At 51.8% G+C, this 17,305-nt stretch overlaps 1 protein-coding gene across 1 annotated transcript in view; it reads left to right on the top strand.

Moving 5' to 3' along the window:
• The window catches only part of CHD6 (chromodomain helicase DNA binding protein 6), a 43,863-nt gene extending 30,194 nt beyond the window's left edge, over nucleotides 1-13,669 (top strand). The window contains exons 27-36 of the mRNA XM_010020467.1: nucleotides 27-29; nucleotides 670-889; nucleotides 2,226-2,434; nucleotides 2,938-4,500; nucleotides 4,967-5,115; nucleotides 5,387-5,593; nucleotides 6,262-6,708; nucleotides 7,369-7,560; nucleotides 9,250-9,369; nucleotides 12,414-13,669. Of these exons, the coding sequence (XP_010018769.1) occupies nucleotides 27-29; nucleotides 670-889; nucleotides 2,226-2,434; nucleotides 2,938-4,500; nucleotides 4,967-5,115; nucleotides 5,387-5,593; nucleotides 6,262-6,708; nucleotides 7,369-7,560; nucleotides 9,250-9,369; nucleotides 12,414-13,304 (4,001 nt within the window). The 3' untranslated portion in view covers nucleotides 13,305-13,669. The remainder of the gene's footprint in view (nucleotides 1-26; nucleotides 30-669; nucleotides 890-2,225; nucleotides 2,435-2,937; nucleotides 4,501-4,966; nucleotides 5,116-5,386; nucleotides 5,594-6,261; nucleotides 6,709-7,368; nucleotides 7,561-9,249; nucleotides 9,370-12,413) is intronic.
• Nucleotides 13,670-17,305: the final 3,636 nt, after the last annotated feature.

The raw sequence follows: 17,305 nt of genomic DNA, 5'->3' as shown, positions 1-17,305 counted from the left end.
CGCGGTAGGAGCCAGCGGCAGGTGAGGCCGTGTCTCCTGCAGCATCGTGTGTGGCTTCCCAGGGCTGGCACGGCACAGCCGGGGCGCTGAGACAGGCATTGCTGGCTTGGGGACACGCTGCTCTGTGTTAGTGGTAGTGAGTGAGATAGCGTAACCTGGGCAGGCGCCTGTCAGCAAAGTCATGTGTGACCCAGAGATGGGCCCTGTGGCAGGGCAGCCAGGGTCCTGAAAAGGTGTTCCCAGGCAAAGGCAGCGAGGGGTGACCCAAAGCCATTAGCTTGCCCTTGTCCATGCAGTTGCCTGCATGAGATGAGCATGCTGGTCTCTGCAGTGGGCAGTGCTGGCAGATGTCATGGGCTGACTGGCTCCGCTGCTGAGCAGGGATCTGCAGTCCTCTCCCATGCACAGCCTATCCTGGAGCTGTCATTCCTACTGTGATCTCTGCCTCTCTGAAGGAAGCTGAGATATGATGAGGCTGTGAGCCAGAAGCTTTTGGGGTGCAGAGGCCCTGGGATGGTCACCACAGCCCCCCAGTCATAACTGTGATCCCTGGCATCCACTGTAGGAGGGCAAAGGCAGGAGGGAGCTCTCAGAGCTGGGCTGGAGGGATGCAGGAACCCCTAGCTTTGAGTGTGCATTAAATACTAATGTCCTTGCTGATGTTTGAAGCCCAGGATGGCTCCGACTCAGACAGATCCTGCTGGCCTGTCTCATCTGCTCTCACAGCCAGACTGCGGAGGCTCGTCACCGTCTACCAGCGCTGCAACCGCAAAGAGCTGCCTCCGCGTGCCGAGATGCTCATGCCTGGTAACCATGGATACTGGCTGCAGGACGAGATGTTCCGGAGAGCCTCCGAGATGGACTCTGTGAACAAAGAAATGCAGAAAAGGTAACACGGCAGAATGTCCTTTCCAAAGCTGATAGAAGCCAGTTGAAATCCTTGCCCCCAGGTACCTGTCACCGTGGCTGGCATGGGGGTCCTTGCTGGGCAGGGAATGCTGCTCCCAGGCACAAGGGAGCCTCATGGCTCCAGCAGACAGCCCAGCAGGGGAGCACCCTCCATAGTGCTGGTGACATGGTGAAAAGAAGCAAGGGGACAGCTCTCCAGGGTCAAACCCAGCATCTGCTGGGCCAGGGATTGACTCCAGTCCCTGCAGAGCAGGTGCTGCTGAGCAGGGTTGTGCACTTGGGACACACCATGGCAGAGGGGTGACACACAAGCACTGTCACAGCCTCTGTGCAGCCTTTCTGACCTTCATGTCTCTCACACCACTGCATTAGGCTTGTGTTCATGGCCTTGGGAGCCCAATGGCATATCCTGGTTGTGGTGTGCTCTCATTCTGTTTGCATCCCAGTAAGTGAAAAGATGGTGGGACTCTCCTGGCACTCACCTTTCCCTGCCATGACCTGCTTCTGCACTCGCCCTGCAGTTTGCACCCTGGTCTGTTCTCTGTGACCTGTTTCTCTGCACTCTGTTTGCCTGGGGCTGCGTTTGCCCCAGGATGCTCTTCACCATCTCTGTCCTGAATCATTCCTTGGAGTGATCCCCACGAGGTGAAAGCCCGGAGGGTCCAAACCGGAGTGAAAGTTGTGCTCTAACATCTGTAACTGAAACCCCGATCTCCATGGCTGCTTTCCTTCAGTGGGGAGGGGATGGCATCCACCCCTGGCACCCAGGAGTCCGCAGGGATCAGCAGGGTGTGTGGATGGTGTTTGTTACTGGGGCCTTTATGGCAATGAACCTCAGTCCCAGTTTCCCTCTGGAAGAGGCTGGATGAGAGCTGTGTCTGCAGGACCTTCCTTTCTAGTTCCTGGTACAGAGTTGGCTTTTCCATGAAGGTGGTGAGACAGCTCAGCGTGGCAGGAGTCAAGTAGTGGAGATAGGTTTGTGTCTCCACAGAAGCTGCTGGAGCCTGCTCCCTATCAGCAGCACAGCCAGGAGCTGCACTGAGTGTCTTCTCAAACAGCTAAGAGTGTTTGTTTTTTCAACACTGAGCCAAGAGGCTGTTTCAGCAGAGGGCCTGTGGCCTTTGCTCCTCCCTGCTATGCACAGTAAGGCAGAGGATCTCAGGTTGTGGTGATCTCCCCAGTGTGCTTCTCCTGGCAGCTCCCCCAAAACTGGTGGGCAGTAACTAGATAGTCCTCTGAGCCTCTGTGCCTGGTGTCTTGCCCATGCTGGGACCAGAACGTCTCAGTGGTGTTCATGTCTCCTCCCTGCCCCACAGGTGGACCAGGAGGGAGCAGGCAGATTTCTACCGCACCGTCTCCTCCTTTGGGGTTATCTATGACCAGGAGAAAAAGATCTTTGACTGGGCTCAGTTCCGAGCCATCTCTCGACTGGAGAAGAAGACAGATGAAAGCCTGGAGAAGTACTTCTACAGCTTCGTGGCCATGTGCAAGAATGTCTGTGGTCTCCCACTGTGGAAAGAGGATGGTGAGTGGGAACTGCATGGCCTGTGGAGAGGTAACGGTAGGTACACATAGTCATAGGTCAGAAATGGTCCCACTGCTCTTAGGGAGCAGGAGAGCAAGGGAGGAGTTTCAGGGACAGTTGGAGGAGTGAGATGCCAGGCGGGGTTGTGGGCTTGCAGAAGCTGTGTGCATTTCTGGCTGCCTTATCACCACCACTTACCATCTCCTCAGCGCAGTGGGAAGGTAGAGCAGCCCTGTGGGCTCCATGGGGGCTCCACAGGTCTCACGAACCTCTCCCATGAAATCTCAACTGATTTTATCCAAGATGACAAACTCCAGTTGAGTGCTGCTCTTGGTCCAGCTGCTAAAGTCGAGGCAGTTTACACCCACATGTCCATTTGGTGGCAAATGAATGGGAGGTGCTGAGACTGGGAAAAGAAGCCTCAACTACAAGCACTCACCTTGCTCTGACTAACTCTCATCGATGTGTATAACAGGGCCTTGGCTTCTCTATCCCTGGTGTAGGTCCCCCAGACCCTGACATCTACGTGGAGCCCATCACAGAGGAACGTGCTGCCAGGACCCTCTATCGCATCGAGCTGCTGCGGAAGGTGCGTGAGCAAGTGCTCAAGTGTCCACAGCTCCACGAGCGGCTCAAGCTGTGCCGGCCCAGCCTCTACCTGCCCGTGTGGTGGGAGTGTGGCAAACACGACCGGGACCTGCTCATCGGCACCGCCAAGCACGGCCTGAATCGCACCGACTACTACATCATGAATGACCCCCAGCTGTCTTTTTTAGATGCATACAGGAACTATGCCCAGAATAAGAGAACGGGGCTCCCAGCCCCAGAAACCCTGTGCTGCCTTTACCAGACTAACTCCAAACTCTACAGTTCCCCTCTGTACAGCCAGGTGGACCGGACTTGTGAATCCCTGGAGAATGAAGCCGAGAGTCAGATCAAGCTGGAAGCTGTAGACAACACTGTGTCCCAGGCTGGGGGCAGTCCACCGGATGCAAACTGTGAAACGTTCATGTCTAAAGTTCAGGACATCATGTCCATTAACTATGATGAGAGCTCTTTGCCAGACTCGTTGGTGTGCATGATGTATGACGAGAAGGCCTGTAACAGTGAGCAAAGCTCCCTTGCTCGAGACAGCCCAAGTTGCCCAGATGTTGGAATCAGCGTTGCTAAACTCTCTGAGGGCAAGCTGGAGGGGGACGAGGATCCGTCCAGCTGCGATGTAGATGCCATGAGAGAGACTCCTTTCCTAGAGGGTTTGCAAGTGGGCTGTGACCGAATGGACAGTCAGAATGAGGAAGTTGAGCCTTCACCTTCTACCCCTGAAAGCGACCCTTCACAGAGTGTCCCAGCAGAGCTCTGTGAAGCCTTGCAGCGGAAGGGAGACCTCACCAGCCCTGCACCAGTGCTGCCTGAGCACACTGCCATGGAAGGGGTCATAAGCATGGGGCTCTACAGTCCCACTCTTCATAACTATGAAATCAAGGTTCCTCCTGAGCAGAGGTTCATCAATCTGCTGCAGGAGAAAGGAACGGAGACAAAGTCAGGGCCAAGTCAGAGCCACAGCGAGGAAGATGAGGAGGAAGAAGAGGATGATGATAACTCTGAGACAGCAGCAGATGCTGTAGAAATCTTGAGTACTCCCAGGACCAGGGCTGGCTGTGACCCCGAGGCCAATGAACTGGGGGGTGAGGAGCAGAGCTCTGGCCTCCGCACACCCGAGGACACTTGCCCAGATGTGAATGGCGAGAGAGAGTCCCTGGGGCTGGGGACACCCGAAGGGCTGGGGGAGCCTGGGCCAGGGGGCAGGGAGGACCATGGCTTGGATGAGGAGAATACCCTGCAGCACTCACCAGGACAGAGTCATGGCCAGGCTTTCAGCCTGCCTGCACCAATGCTGGGGGTCCCAGGGGCAGAGCCCCCCCGTGCTGGGCGGGAGGCCTGGGGCCGAAGAGCTGAGGGGCAGACAGGCTGCAGAGAGGCCCTGCACCACGATCCCCAGGGGGTGAAGCAAGAAGAGCGTGAGAACAGAGATGAGGGGGAGAAAGCCAGCAGCAGCCAGAGTCAAGGTATGGTCCTGAGAGCTCCCTCTGTTTATCAGTCACCTCTGGGGTGGGAGGGACCTGCTGTCCACTGCAGAGCCACAGCCTTGGGGTGCTGAGCCCCCGGGGGCTCGCTCTGGCTGGTGTGATTGGGGAACAAAGGGCTGGTGGCTGCGTTTGCCAGAACCACCCACCCACCATTAGCCCCAGCTGCCCCTCTGCCGTGAGCATCCCATGGAAGGCAGGACACCCTTCCCTTCCTGGCACAGGCCGGTGCCTTGTAAGCAGCCCAGGGGAATTCTGGCCCTTCCCGAGCAGTGTGGGCTGCCTGCCATGACCCAGGGCTGCTGCATTTCTTGGAGCCTGGCTAGGGAAAGGGACCCTTGTGGAGCCAGTTGAGCGCTGGGGTGGGAAGGTGTGAGGAGTTGCTCTCGCCTTGAAAGGGCAAGAGAAGCAGGACTGTGATGGGTTCTGTTCTCTGTTGCTTCCTCAGATGGTTCAGAGAAGTACATGGAGGAAGAGACCAAGAATTCTTCCTCTGTCCTGCCCAGGGAGATCGATGACCTTCAGGATGCCCGGGCACCAACCATAGCCCAGCTGTTGCAGGAGAAGACACTTTACTCCTTCTCTGAGTGGCCTAAAGTGAGTTTAAAATTAACACTGTGTTTGTTGCAAGTGTTACTGTGTGGTACTGACCAGCAGTGGCTCACACAGCCCCAGCTCTGCCTCCTGGTCCTCCACACGTGGCTCCCCATGGATGCTCTAACTGGGATACTCTTTCCAAGCACCCATTTGAGACATGCCTGCCCCAAAGCAGTTTGCTGCCAGGCTGAGGTCACATCAGCTGAGTTTGTCTTTAACCCTGAGTCAGTCATTCAGATCCCAGCCTGTCACCATCCAATTCTGTTTGCAGGACCGTGTGATCATCAACCGCATTGACAACATCTGCCATGCCATCCTGAAGGGCAAGTGGCCTTCCTCCAGCCAGCAGTTTGAGACACCAACCCTGCTGACAGCTCCAGCAGTTGCCAGCAACACCAGCAGCAGGAACAGCTTTGCCGAGTCAGAACCCTCTGACCCCAGCTTCAATAACGGGGTGTTAATCTCACAGGTACAAAAGGTGAGGGGGGCCCCTCGGGCAGGGACAGGTTTGGGACTCTGGGGTGAAGAATTGCCTAGAAGTGCTCAAGAGTTTCCCAAGAGGGATCTGGGTTTTTACTGCCTCTTGGTGCCACTTGTGGTGTATAGCACATGGATTGAGCCACTTGGTCTCCTTCACTGAGGGCTCCTGATGAGCTCCTGGTGCTCTCAGCCCCCCGTGAGCCCTGCTTCCCTCCTGGGAAGGCAGCTGTTCTGCAGCTGTAGAAGTGCTTCCAGAGTCAGTGCCAGAGCCCCCAGCATGGTCAGGGGGAAAAAGAGACACTGCCCTGATGTCCCAAAACAACGGGTGCACAAAAAGGCACTGTCCCATCAGTCACCAGCTCTCATGTCCTCTCGCTGTTGGACACAATGAAGAGAGAAGCTGCTGGTCTGGAACTCAGCCTGGCTGCCCAGCAGCTGCGTAGCACCCAGGGTTACAACACCTTGGGGGATCAAAGTGTGTGTGAGGGGGCTCCTGCTCCATCCCCACACGGGGAAAGAGAGGTTTGATGTGCCCAGGGAAAAAGCATCCTTCAGGGTTCCTATAAAGGCAGAAAAGCCTGACCATTAACTCAGTGATTTAAGAGCTGTGCTCCCAGGGCTGCACATGAGCAGTTGTAACCCTCTCTGTGGCTTTGATACACACAGGAAGGTTTCCTGACCCCTGCCTTTGCAAAGGATGAGCGGAAGCACAGGAGGCCCTATGAATTTGAGATGGAGAGAGATGCCAAACAGAGGAGCTTGGAGCAGCTGGCAGCAACCCATGTTCATCCACCCATTGTGCTGAATGGCTGGCGTGACACAGCAGTGGACTTGTCCAGAGCCTCTGATGGGTCCCCGGGGAACTCCTCTCCTTTCCCCCTGAACACAAACATGCCCAAACTGGGGACTGTGAACACCCTTCAGGGCTCCCTGGGCATGGACTTGTCTGGCATCCTCCAGGCAGGGTTAATCCATCCTGTCACGGGACAGATTGTGAATGGCAGCCTCCGGAGAGACGATGCTGCCATGAGGAGGAGACGGGGCAGGAGAAAAAATGTAGAAGGGATGGACCTCATCTTCTTGAAGGAGAGGCCTCTTCCAACCAGGCTGCAGGTGAGTTGATGCTCCCCCTCACATGTGGAGTCAGCATGATTTGTCTCGTGGTCCAGTTCTCCCCTACAAGCTCTGTTGCCCACAACAGTGCAGGACCTCCTCCAGGACAGCTTGGCTTGTGCTGGAGCAGGAAGGAGTGGATAGTACTTCAGGGAGGAAGGGAAGTTTTCCTTCTGGCTTGCAGCACTCTGGAGTGTTTGAGTCCCGCTGAGCGTTATCAAAAGCAGCTGCCCCACCTCAGGGGGAGTCTAGAGTTAGAGAACATTAGGAAGGGTCTTTGACTGCATTGGACCTATGGCTAAGAGCCTGCTGTACCCTTTCTCATTCTACCCTGGGATCCACTCAAAGAAGAATGGGGCTCTAGGGGCAAGACCAGTCCCTCTAGACCACTTTTAGGAGTAATCTAGGGGGAAATTGGTCCTCCTGGTGATGAGGGTGTTTTGAGGTGAGTTCAGAAGCATCTCCCAGCTCTCTCTGCCCTCCATGCCACCAGTGCTGGGGACTGAGCACTAATGTAATGCGGTGGGTGGTGATTTAAGGAACAGGCACTGGGGAATATGTTGATTAATCTGTGTGATGGGAGCAGATCTTTGCTTATTGGGTGCGCATGTATCACCACATGCTGCTGATGGGCTCCCTCTGCTCTTCCCTCCACACCAGGATGTTCAGGAAGACCAGCCGCAGCCCCCTCAGAACAGTCCCCTCCCCGATGGGCCGGTTGCTGCTACCTCAACTCCACAGCCAGTCCCAGCTGCAGGCAGCCAAGCAGAGAAGGCTGTCCCGAATAAGAGTCTCCTCGACTGGCTCCGTCAGCAGTCCGACTACACACTCGAAGTTCCCAGCTTTGGCACAGTAAGGGTGGCCCTTGGTGTCACGTGTGTGTGTGTCTGTCTTGTGTGCTGCCCTGTGTGTTAGCTCTTCTGTGGCTGTCTTAAGTTCAGGGCTTCGGTGAAGTGTCTCAAAACCACACAGCTCGTGGTGTTCATTAGGGCTGGCTGCAGGACTGTACTGCAGTGAAAGACACTTGCTGAGCTGCATTCTCCTGCCTCAAGGTCCGTTCTCACCTCCAGTTCATCCATCTACCCAGTACACAATTAGCCCAGTGTCTTCCAGAAGTGCCAAGCATGGGGAGAGAAATAGCAAGAGGGATTTGGGATGCTCAAGATCTGTCGGTGTTGCTCCCTCTGCCCTGGGGTCATTTAAGGCAGTGCTGTTGTATTAAATAAGGTTCCCAGACGAAAGGAAACCTCTTCACATAAAACACTGGACTGAGTGGCTGTGTTGCTGGCTGCAAAGGCTGTGTGGATGTGGGTGCTGTTAAAACGTGGGGTGCAAAGTCTTGATTCTTCTTACTGTTTCATAAGCATCCACCTCTTGGTTTCACAGGTCGGTTTGCTGCAGGTTTCAGCTTATTTAGCCTTTCAGACCATGTGGTAGGCAGAGTACAGGCTGTAAAACAGAATGGGAAGAACTGTAGTAATACATAAAAGACTCTGCATCTTGGTCTGGGAGGATGGTGTGCCTGAGGCAGGGATTCCCTGGAGCTTGGTGTGTAGGCAAGCCTGTAGTGGTTTGGAGCTCATTAAGAGATAAGAGATGAGGAGCCCAGTGTTAGCTGGGGCAGGATGGCCTTTGCTTTTCAAAGTCTGGAGACACATGCGGCTCTGTGCTCAAGGCCAGACTCCCAGGAGCACTGCAAGGAGTCAAATGGTGGTGTCTTTCCATCATTTTTGCCTTCCAAGGGGGCTTACTGGAGCTCATCCAGTCTGGCTGTGCCACTGGTGAACCTCTTGTCCTCAGCAAGCCCCTAGTGCCCTGCAGGAGGTCCCCATCAGGGTGGGTGTCCTCTCTCCGGGTAGGGTTGATTGGAAGCTGCTTTGGGGTACTGCAGCAGCTCAGCTTGTTGAAGGACAGACCATTCTCGGGGGCTTTTCTTTGACTCTCAGGAATCAGAGGCTGCAGTAGTTCATTATAATGCCTCATTCCTGCAGGCATGGTGATGCCGGGACTTGGTGTAGGCAGTGGGTGTGCAACAACTTAGTTGTAACCCTGTATGTTGTGGTCCTGGAAATATGTGGTCCAAAGAAACATGGTGCAGCCTCTCTGCTGTGGGAACAGCTGAAATAGGAGCAAAACAAAGCACATATGAGCTGATAAGAAGCAGGTAGCTATATCAGATTGACACGAGATGGCACACACAGACCTGTTCTCTCTTTCTTTCCTAGCTATAGTTAGTGCCCTGTTTACAGATGCACGTATATCAATTGTCAGTTGTAGGATTGGAGAGGAATTAGAAAGGGCTGGAGCAGTCCAAGTGGGCTACACAAAAAACCCTTTATAGGTACAAAATTCAATAGTGCTCATTTAGGAGCTGGCCCTGTGGCAAAGACCAGCCTGTGCCAATCATGTTGCTCCTGCCCAAGGCTGCAGGGACCCTCTGTCCCTCGGGAGCTCATCCATGCTGCAGTCCTGCAGGGCTTGTGGCCGTCCAGGCTCATTAAGCCATCCAGTCTCATTAACGTTGTCTTGTTTGCACTCCAGAGTTTTTCAGACAAGCCCAAGCAGAGGAGGCAACGCTGCAAGGACCCCAGCAAATTGGACATTAGCTCACTCTCGGGAGAGGAGCGGGTGCCTGTGGTACATAAGGGTACCGGACGGCGGGTAAGCGAAGGCCTGTTCTGTGCTCTGCCCTTGGTATCTTGAAATGCTCAGCACACCCTGAGCTCACCTGGGGGAGATTTAATCCAGAGGAGCCTATGGATGGGACGAACACGTCACTGATCTACACTATCCTGTGACACGTGTGTGCCCAAGGGGACAGAGACCTGAAAAATAAGTGACTTTGTAAAGGGAAGTCTTGAGCGTTCACCCTTGCCAAGGTACGCAGACCCCACAGTGGCAAAGAATTCAGCCTTTGGCTTTAGAGCCATCAAAAGCACAGCCCTGGCTGGTGCTTCCTGTTCCAGATTGGATTGTTCCCCTTGGATTCACTGCAGTAGGCCACAAATTGTAATATTGCCATGCAAAGATATTTGGTTTGTTCCTCCTTACGAGGGGCAGGCAGAGCACACCAATACCCACCCAAGGGCTGCACATGCAGGAAGTGGAGGGTTTGAAGGGCTTTTTCTTGCTTACTGAGCAGAGAACGTGGATTTTCTTGTCTGCCGTTTAATCCCCACTGCACTGATGCTCACCTCTCTGAATGAGAAGGGATGTTCAGGGATACTTTCCACCCAAATTCAGTTGTTAAACGCACCCAGGACTGCACTAGGTCAGAAGGAGATGTGACGTTAATCACATCTAAACCCCAAACTAAAGAGTGAGGCAGAAAGAGGCTGTTTGAGCCATGTCTGTGTTCCCCTCTGTTACACCCACAGTGGCCATTGGAGGCCTGGGTGAATGGGTGGGTTTGTCTGGCTCTGAGTGTGGCTTTTAGAGAAGCTCTACCTCCATCACTTGTTCATGGGGAGAGCGATGGGACGGGCCACAGAGGCTGAACTTGCCCTTTCTCCCTTGAACACTGTGTCTGGAGGCAGCAGGCGCATACTGAGTCCTGCAAAGATGTGTAGCAAGGGAAGAGCCTCTGCCCCAGCCAAATTGCAGCCCAAAGCAAGGAGCTAGGAGAAGTGTAATCATATTTCTTGTATTATTTTACATAACTCTTTCTGCAATAGAGGTCATCCTTCTGCTGTGTTTTATAGTTAGGGGGAGCCACGGCACCAGCATTGAAGGAATTGCCAAGGTGGCTTGATGCAAACTTGGAGTATGCTGTTGCAGCTGACTGGGCTGACATTGTTAAGCTTTCAGTAAGTTAGAGCTTTTGGAGAAATCTGTATCATGTCATCTTTTCTTTCCCCTCCCCATCCCCACAACCTTTCTCCAGTGAGGATCTGGGAGCTGGGAGGGGAGAGCTGCAGGGCCGGCAGCACTGGGAGCACTTGTGTGGCAGAGAGGGAGGTTGGGTACGTGCCACAGCTCAACAGCGTGGCCAGGGGATGGAGGAGAGCAGGGGCTCAGCACCCTGGGAACGGGGCTCAGCACCACAGGGTGACTGTCCAGAAGGCCTCGGGATGCTTAGCAATAGGAATGCGCCAGGAGCAGTAGTGCACCTCGGGTGCTGGATGTCAGGGAGTGGACAAAACACATTCTCATGGGTCAAATTTTCAAAACTACTACCCTCAGCAAAGGCTTTTCACCAGCTCCTGCAAACTGCCTGTGCAGCCCTGGGCCTGCTCACCAGGCCTGAAGGCTCAGGCACTGGCAGGGAAAGGGGCAGGATGGAGATGAGCCTCGCCATGTTCATTCATCCTGTTTGTCACACCAGTCCCTGCCCCGGTGTGTGGCAGAGGAGGAAGAGGAGAGCTGTCCCCTCTGGCACATGGCTGCTGCAGGATCTCCCTTCCCCACCCTGCGGGCTGGCCTTACCCAGACTGTTCCCTGTGGTCCCTCTCGCCTGTTCCCTGTTTTTGTGGCTGCCGTGGTTTGTGTGATGCCCTTGCAGGGGGCTGGAGGGGGAATCAATTGGCTTAGAGGTTTGTACTGCTCTCAAATTCGCTTTTAATTAGCGCTGGAGATTTGACATGGTCTGTCCCGCTCCCCAGGGAACAGCTCCACATCCAGGCAGCCAGACCTGTGCGAGCTGGCAGCTCTTCCTCACCTTCATTCACAGGGAATGGTCTGTTTGCTGACAGGAATAGCTGTGTGCCTGGCCACTGCTCCGGGCACCCGCTGCATGCCCGTGAGTGTTTGCACCCCTGAGCCCCATCAGCACTTTGCTTCTGGCGAGTGCGCATCCGTCCTGGCACATGCATGTGGAGGGACATCCGGCTGCTCCGCGTGCTTGGGCAGGTGGGAGTGTGGGGTCGGTTGCCCCACGGAGCCCAGGCACAGTGGTGGCCCCATGCAGGTTCTCCCATGTGCCAGAAGGAGCAGAGCAGAAGATTCTCCCTCTGTGGGCAGTAGCTGTGCAGCCTGCAGGGTCATCCGATGCAAGGCTCTGCACTGCAGGTGTCAATGGGAAATACTTTTCCTACCTAAATCCATTATGGGAAATGGTGGCAGTGTTGATACTCGAGGGAGCTACAAAGGGAAATGTCTAAATGTGTGTGACAAGAATGTTGAAAATGGAGTTTTAAGCTGCTCTGTGTAACTGGACAGTCTCGCCCGGTTGCGGCCGCTGGGTTTTGCTTCCGTATCCAAATGCTCAGAAGAACCTTCCTGGTGTCTCAGCAAGGCTCTGGCTGGGACCTCCTCAGACAGCATGTCCCCTCTCTGCGTGTCATCCCATGCAGCTTTGCTGTCCTGCAGAGCATTGAAAATTTGGCCCTTCACATCTTAAAGACACGATTGTTGACCTGTTGCTGAAGCCCTGATTAAAGCTGGGAAGGGAGCTAAGCTGCCCCGGCGCTTCTCGTGCTGTGAGCAGCTGATGCTGAGGGCTCAGGTGAAAATACAGGGTACAAATGTGCTTCCTTCTTTCCTCCCTGTGCTCTTTAATGCTGCAGTATCACGCCAGGGCAGAGTGAGGGGGTTTTGCAGCATCCCTTGGGGAAAAGTTGTGCGTGCCTCTCAAATTCCATATCATGTAGGCAAATACTTCTGTGCTGACACCATCTGGGGTGCAGATGCAAGCACAGAAAAGACAGGCTTCCTCTGATGCCATAATAACCATCAGGTGTTTTCTGTTGTGTGTGTTTCGTTCTCAGGGCTACTTGCCGGAAAGCAAGTTCAATCGCATCCTGACCGAGCCCGTGCTCCGGGACACGGGGCCCCGCCGCAGGGGGAGAAGGCCCCGAAGCGACCTCATTAAAGGCCCTGGCGTGGTAGCAGATTCTTCCTCTGGAATGGGACCATTGTTCATGAACGGACTGATTGCTGGGATGGATCTGGTAGGACTTCAGAACATGAGAAACATGCAAGGGATCCCCCTGACTGGGCTGGTTGGCTTTCCTGCTGGATTTGCAGCAGTGCCTGCCAGCGAGGACGTGAAAAGCACCCTGAGTATGTTGCCCATGATGCTGCCGGGCATGGCTACCGTGCCCCAGATGTTTGGCGTTGGAGGACTCCTCAACCCCCCCATGACAACTACTTGTACTGCAACTGCTCCGACTTCGTTAACAAGCACAACGAAAAGTGGTACAGCCAACGCAGAGAAAGCTACTGAGGATAAACCGAGTAGCCAGGATGTGAAAAAAGAAACTCTCACGGAAGAGAAGCCTGGTCCTAGTTCGTTTTCTAATCAGACAGAATCTGCAATAACTACCAGTAGTCCTGTAGCTTTTAACCCGTTCCTTATCCCAGGGATGTCTCCTGGACTGATCTATCCCTCGATGTTTCTTTCCCCTGGCATCGGCATGGCGCTGCCCGGCATACAGCAGACCAGGCACTCGGAGGCAGCCAACCTGGAAAGCCAGAAGCGGAAGAGAAAGAAAGCGAAAGGGGAGTCGGCAAACCCAGAGCCAGAGACTGTCCCACTGCCGGAGAAGGAAGCTGCAAACAGTCAAAACTGTACAGAGCAAACACCACCATCCTCGGCAGAGAAGGAGCAGGAGGGACCAGCGGAGCCGGAGCGCGAAGCGGCTCGCGATCCCAATTAGAACTTTTTGTTTCTCAATGAAAAAAACACAAAAAGATTGTGGCTTGTGAGTTTCTTATCCCATAAACTCTTTGTTACTTACCCTCCCGCCCCGCCTTCATAAACCTGTGTTTCCATGAGTAATATTATCTACCTAATTCCCTGTCAGAAAAAAGAAACCTCTGGTGACATACTACATGTTAATAGTTGCAGGGTCTTGCCACTTTATTAGATAAACAGTGTTGTCTAGCTAGTATGGGAGGCACCGAATTCTCATTCTGTTTTTCCAGTCGTTCATCCCAGCCGACGATAGCAAATCCAGTACTTGGTCACACCCCCCTCTCCCCCCAGAATTGCTCACTCCTTTGAGAAGAAAAAGCAGCAAAACAAAAAACAAATCAAGAGCAAAAGAAAAGTCTTTACCTCTTGGTCTACACGCAGACAAGGGTATTTCTGTCTACAACGACACTGAACGAAAAAGCCTGTATTTGGGGGTAAAAAGCACAGCTATAGTAAGTGCTAATGTGTATTTTTTGATTTAAAGTATTTCCCTATTTTATCATGGTTACTAGAATAGTAGTATAGACAGAAGTATATAACTAATGATTGAAAATGCATATATTCATTTCTTTGAAAGGAAAAAAAAGCATAACTGGTAGTGATCTAATTTCTTTATCATCCCCCCACCTCAAAGGTTTGGAGACAAACTGCAGCGAGTGAAAATAATGACCTAGGCATTCTTCTGTATTTTTTAAAACCAAAGTTTGGTTTTGCATTAAGTGGAGTTTAGTTGCCCTTTCCTCGAGAGCTACAAGAACTTTTCAGCTTGAGCTGGAAAGGTTTTGCACATCTTGCATGATTTTTTTGGGATTACTGTACCTGTAGCTACCAGTTTCTTCATCGTTCTGCTCGTCTTCAGTTCTCCTCTATGGCGTTAGTTCTCATCTATGGCATTAGAAGTGCTGTAAAGGTATTTTTTTTTTCCAGCCGTGAACAGGCCACACTGATTTTAATGCTCGTATATGAACACTGAGGCTTTTTGGGTTTTTATATTTCCCACTCCTTACCCTAGAAGCAACGTCCCTTCGGCAGACAAGGAGCGGGCTGTAGGCCAGCTTTCCTCTGTGGGGAGTCCTCTAAGAAGGACCATCGAGACTTCCGTAGCTCGAGTTTCTTCTTTTCTAGCGTTAGACTGTGAAGAGATGACCTTGGCTTCTTTCCATTCCGTTTGCTGTTGAACAGTATTCCCAAGTCCCCCCCACCTCCATTGGCAAATGATTTTGTCTGCATTTTAAACGGACAGGTTTTAATGCTGTCAGCCCCTCGCACCTCTGGGTACTGAGACTCCGCCACAAGCAACTTCTCCTTCCCCCTCACTCCTCGTTTAATCCTTCTTTCACTTGGGCTTGTTCTTATTTGCAGCTCATGGTTTGAGACTTGAAACAAAGCCGCGGTGGTGCAGCGTGAGATGAAAGGCAGGCTGGTGAGGGAGTTGGGAGCGTGCTAGTAATCGGTTCCACACTTGGTTGTCACAATTTACTGTATTTTTTACTTATTTTCTGTTACAGTTTTGCTAATTTATCAGATGGTCCAAATGTTTTGACATAACTATTTCAGTTTGCATTATTTATTTATGATGCTTTTTGTCATTGTCTTTTATACATTTGGGATTATAAATTATGTACATGTTAAAATTAGCATCTCAAAGAAGTCTGTTACCCATGGTCTAAAAAGCATTTGGTTTCTATTTTCACGGAATTTATTCCCAATTTTCTGGATTGGATGATTTTTTTTTAAGTATGTAACCAATCATAATGCAACCCCTCCCCCCCAATAATTAAATGTGTTCTATTTAATAACGTCCTTGTAGCATAGATACTGTATCACTATCGACAGATTTCTTAGAAATGCTGCTATCTCTATTTAACTAACATTTTGTTCAGTTTTGCCTCCAGTGGAAGCAGAAAGGGTTTTTTCAGCTGTTAAATCCAAAATCAATATAATTTATTTATGTAAAAAAAAAATAATCACAATTGATATATTTTTGAACCTTTTAAGTACTAACTTTCTTTTTATTCAGTAGAAGAACATGTACTTGCCCTAAATCCTTAAAATACAAATGCTATAAAACTTCATATATCTTCAAAGCCTTACTGTGAATGGATACAGCAATCTCTTCAGAGTCCATTTCTTGTTATGGGATGGTTTTCCCAGGGTTACACGCGTAAGGAACAGGGTTTAAAGTGACATTTATTTAATTAGCCAGCATGCTCTATACCTTGTTCTTCCTTATCAGACATGTATGCTACGTCTCTGGGTGTTCAGGCTTCTCTTTGACTGCTGCTTTGTGACCCTTTCGCAACCCGATATACTCTGTGGATTATTTAGACTGTAAGGCATAAGTGGCTTCTTCTTCTTTTCCATCATTTCCAAAACCAAATGCCAAATCCTCACCGGTTTTCATGGCTACTCACACAAAACATAACATCCTTCACCAAATGTGCTAACAAAATAAACTGTCTGTGCTCTTGAACATGGATAAAAGAGAAAAAAAAGATTTAAAAGTCAGATTTTTATTTTTTTAATTTAGTGACTAGATGATGCTTATCTTTCAGACTTGGCAGAGCCTTGCTACAGATGTATATAATTTTTTTCCAGCAAATATATGTGAATGTTTAATTCACCTGACTCAGTGATAAACGTGACTTGCCTTTTTCTCAGCACAAATCCATTGAGCAGCTGTTGAACCCAGTGGAATTCTTCCCTTCTCCTGCACGTCCGATGTGCGTTGCTCCAGGGAAGGGCAGCTCGCAGCTGGCTCACGGCTTTTCCTGCCATGGAACGAGGTTATACAGGGATAATCCCCTGCTGTGGCCAGCAGCAATCACTCACCCGGCACGGGTGGGGTTAACTCGATGTGTGTCGGGTCGGTCGCTGTTCCCCATGGGCTGTATGACCAATGGAGCAGCACAAGCTCCGCTGCAGAGCACAGTGGCTTTGCCGACCTGCTTCATCCAGAGGATGGGCAGAGGACCAGGGACCATGCGTGAGACCCCCCCATACCACTTAGTCCTGTCACTCAGGTGGCACTTCGCAGCAGATGAGGTGTTCAGTTCCTCTTACTGAGGTATCAAGCGCCTCCTCTACACCTTGTAAAATCCTAAGAGGTGCCAAATAAATGCTTGTTGTAAGCAAGGATTTCATGCTACAGAAGAGTAGGTGTTAATTCAGGTTTTCAGATGAATAAATACATGCACTGGGAAACCTTTAAGGTCCAGGAAAAAAGGCACAGAGGAAAACCAAGGGGCTTTGCTTGCTCCTTCTGCCCTTGCCCGAACACCTTGTTCTGGCATTTTGCTGCTGCGTTTATTTGGAGGGAGTAGCAGGAAGGCACCAGCAGAAGAGACATCGTGGATGGGGACGCAGGAAGCAAAATAATGGTGTGAACTCTTGAATTTGCAGTTCCCAAGTCTCCCTTTAAATTCTGGCTCTGCTCACTGCAGCCTTCCAGCCGGGCATCGGGAATGTGGAATAACGGCTTGATGGATCTGCTGCCTCAAGGTATAGAGGAGCAATCGTGCTGGTGTTGATGTGCTCTGTCTCAGAGGAGTGTGTCACCCACCTTGTAGCAGGAGGTGAGTGGACCTGGTGGTGGAGGATGGGCACAGTGGGCACAGTTTGCTCTGGGTTTTGTTTTGCAGGATACAGGTGCCTTGCCTTTAACAGGAGGGAGTAAAACATCCTGGAGCTGCTCATCTCTGCACTCCTGTCCCTGCCTGATTTTCATCCCATAGGACACAGACAAGTAACATCCCACGTTTAGACAGAATCTTTCATTCTTCTTTATGGGCACAGATCTTTAATGGAGGAGCTGATGCACAAACAGCAAAGCTCGGGTCCCTCCAAGGAACGCACATCTTTGTTCTGGAAGGAATAACTATGCTTGAGGCTTGCTCTGCAATTTTTCTGCCCCACAACCTTCCAGCGGCTCAGAGAAAGTGGAACACCCGCAGCAGCAGCACC

The sequence above is a fragment of the Nestor notabilis genome, unplaced genomic scaffold (assembly GCF_000696875.1).
Source record: "Nestor notabilis isolate BGI_N333 unplaced genomic scaffold, ASM69687v1 scaffold17910, whole genome shotgun sequence".
Classification (NCBI taxonomy): domain Eukaryota; kingdom Metazoa; phylum Chordata; class Aves; order Psittaciformes; family Psittacidae; genus Nestor; species Nestor notabilis.
The sequence above is the reverse complement of the archived record's forward strand: the minus strand, read 5'-3'. Positions and strand labels throughout refer to the sequence as shown.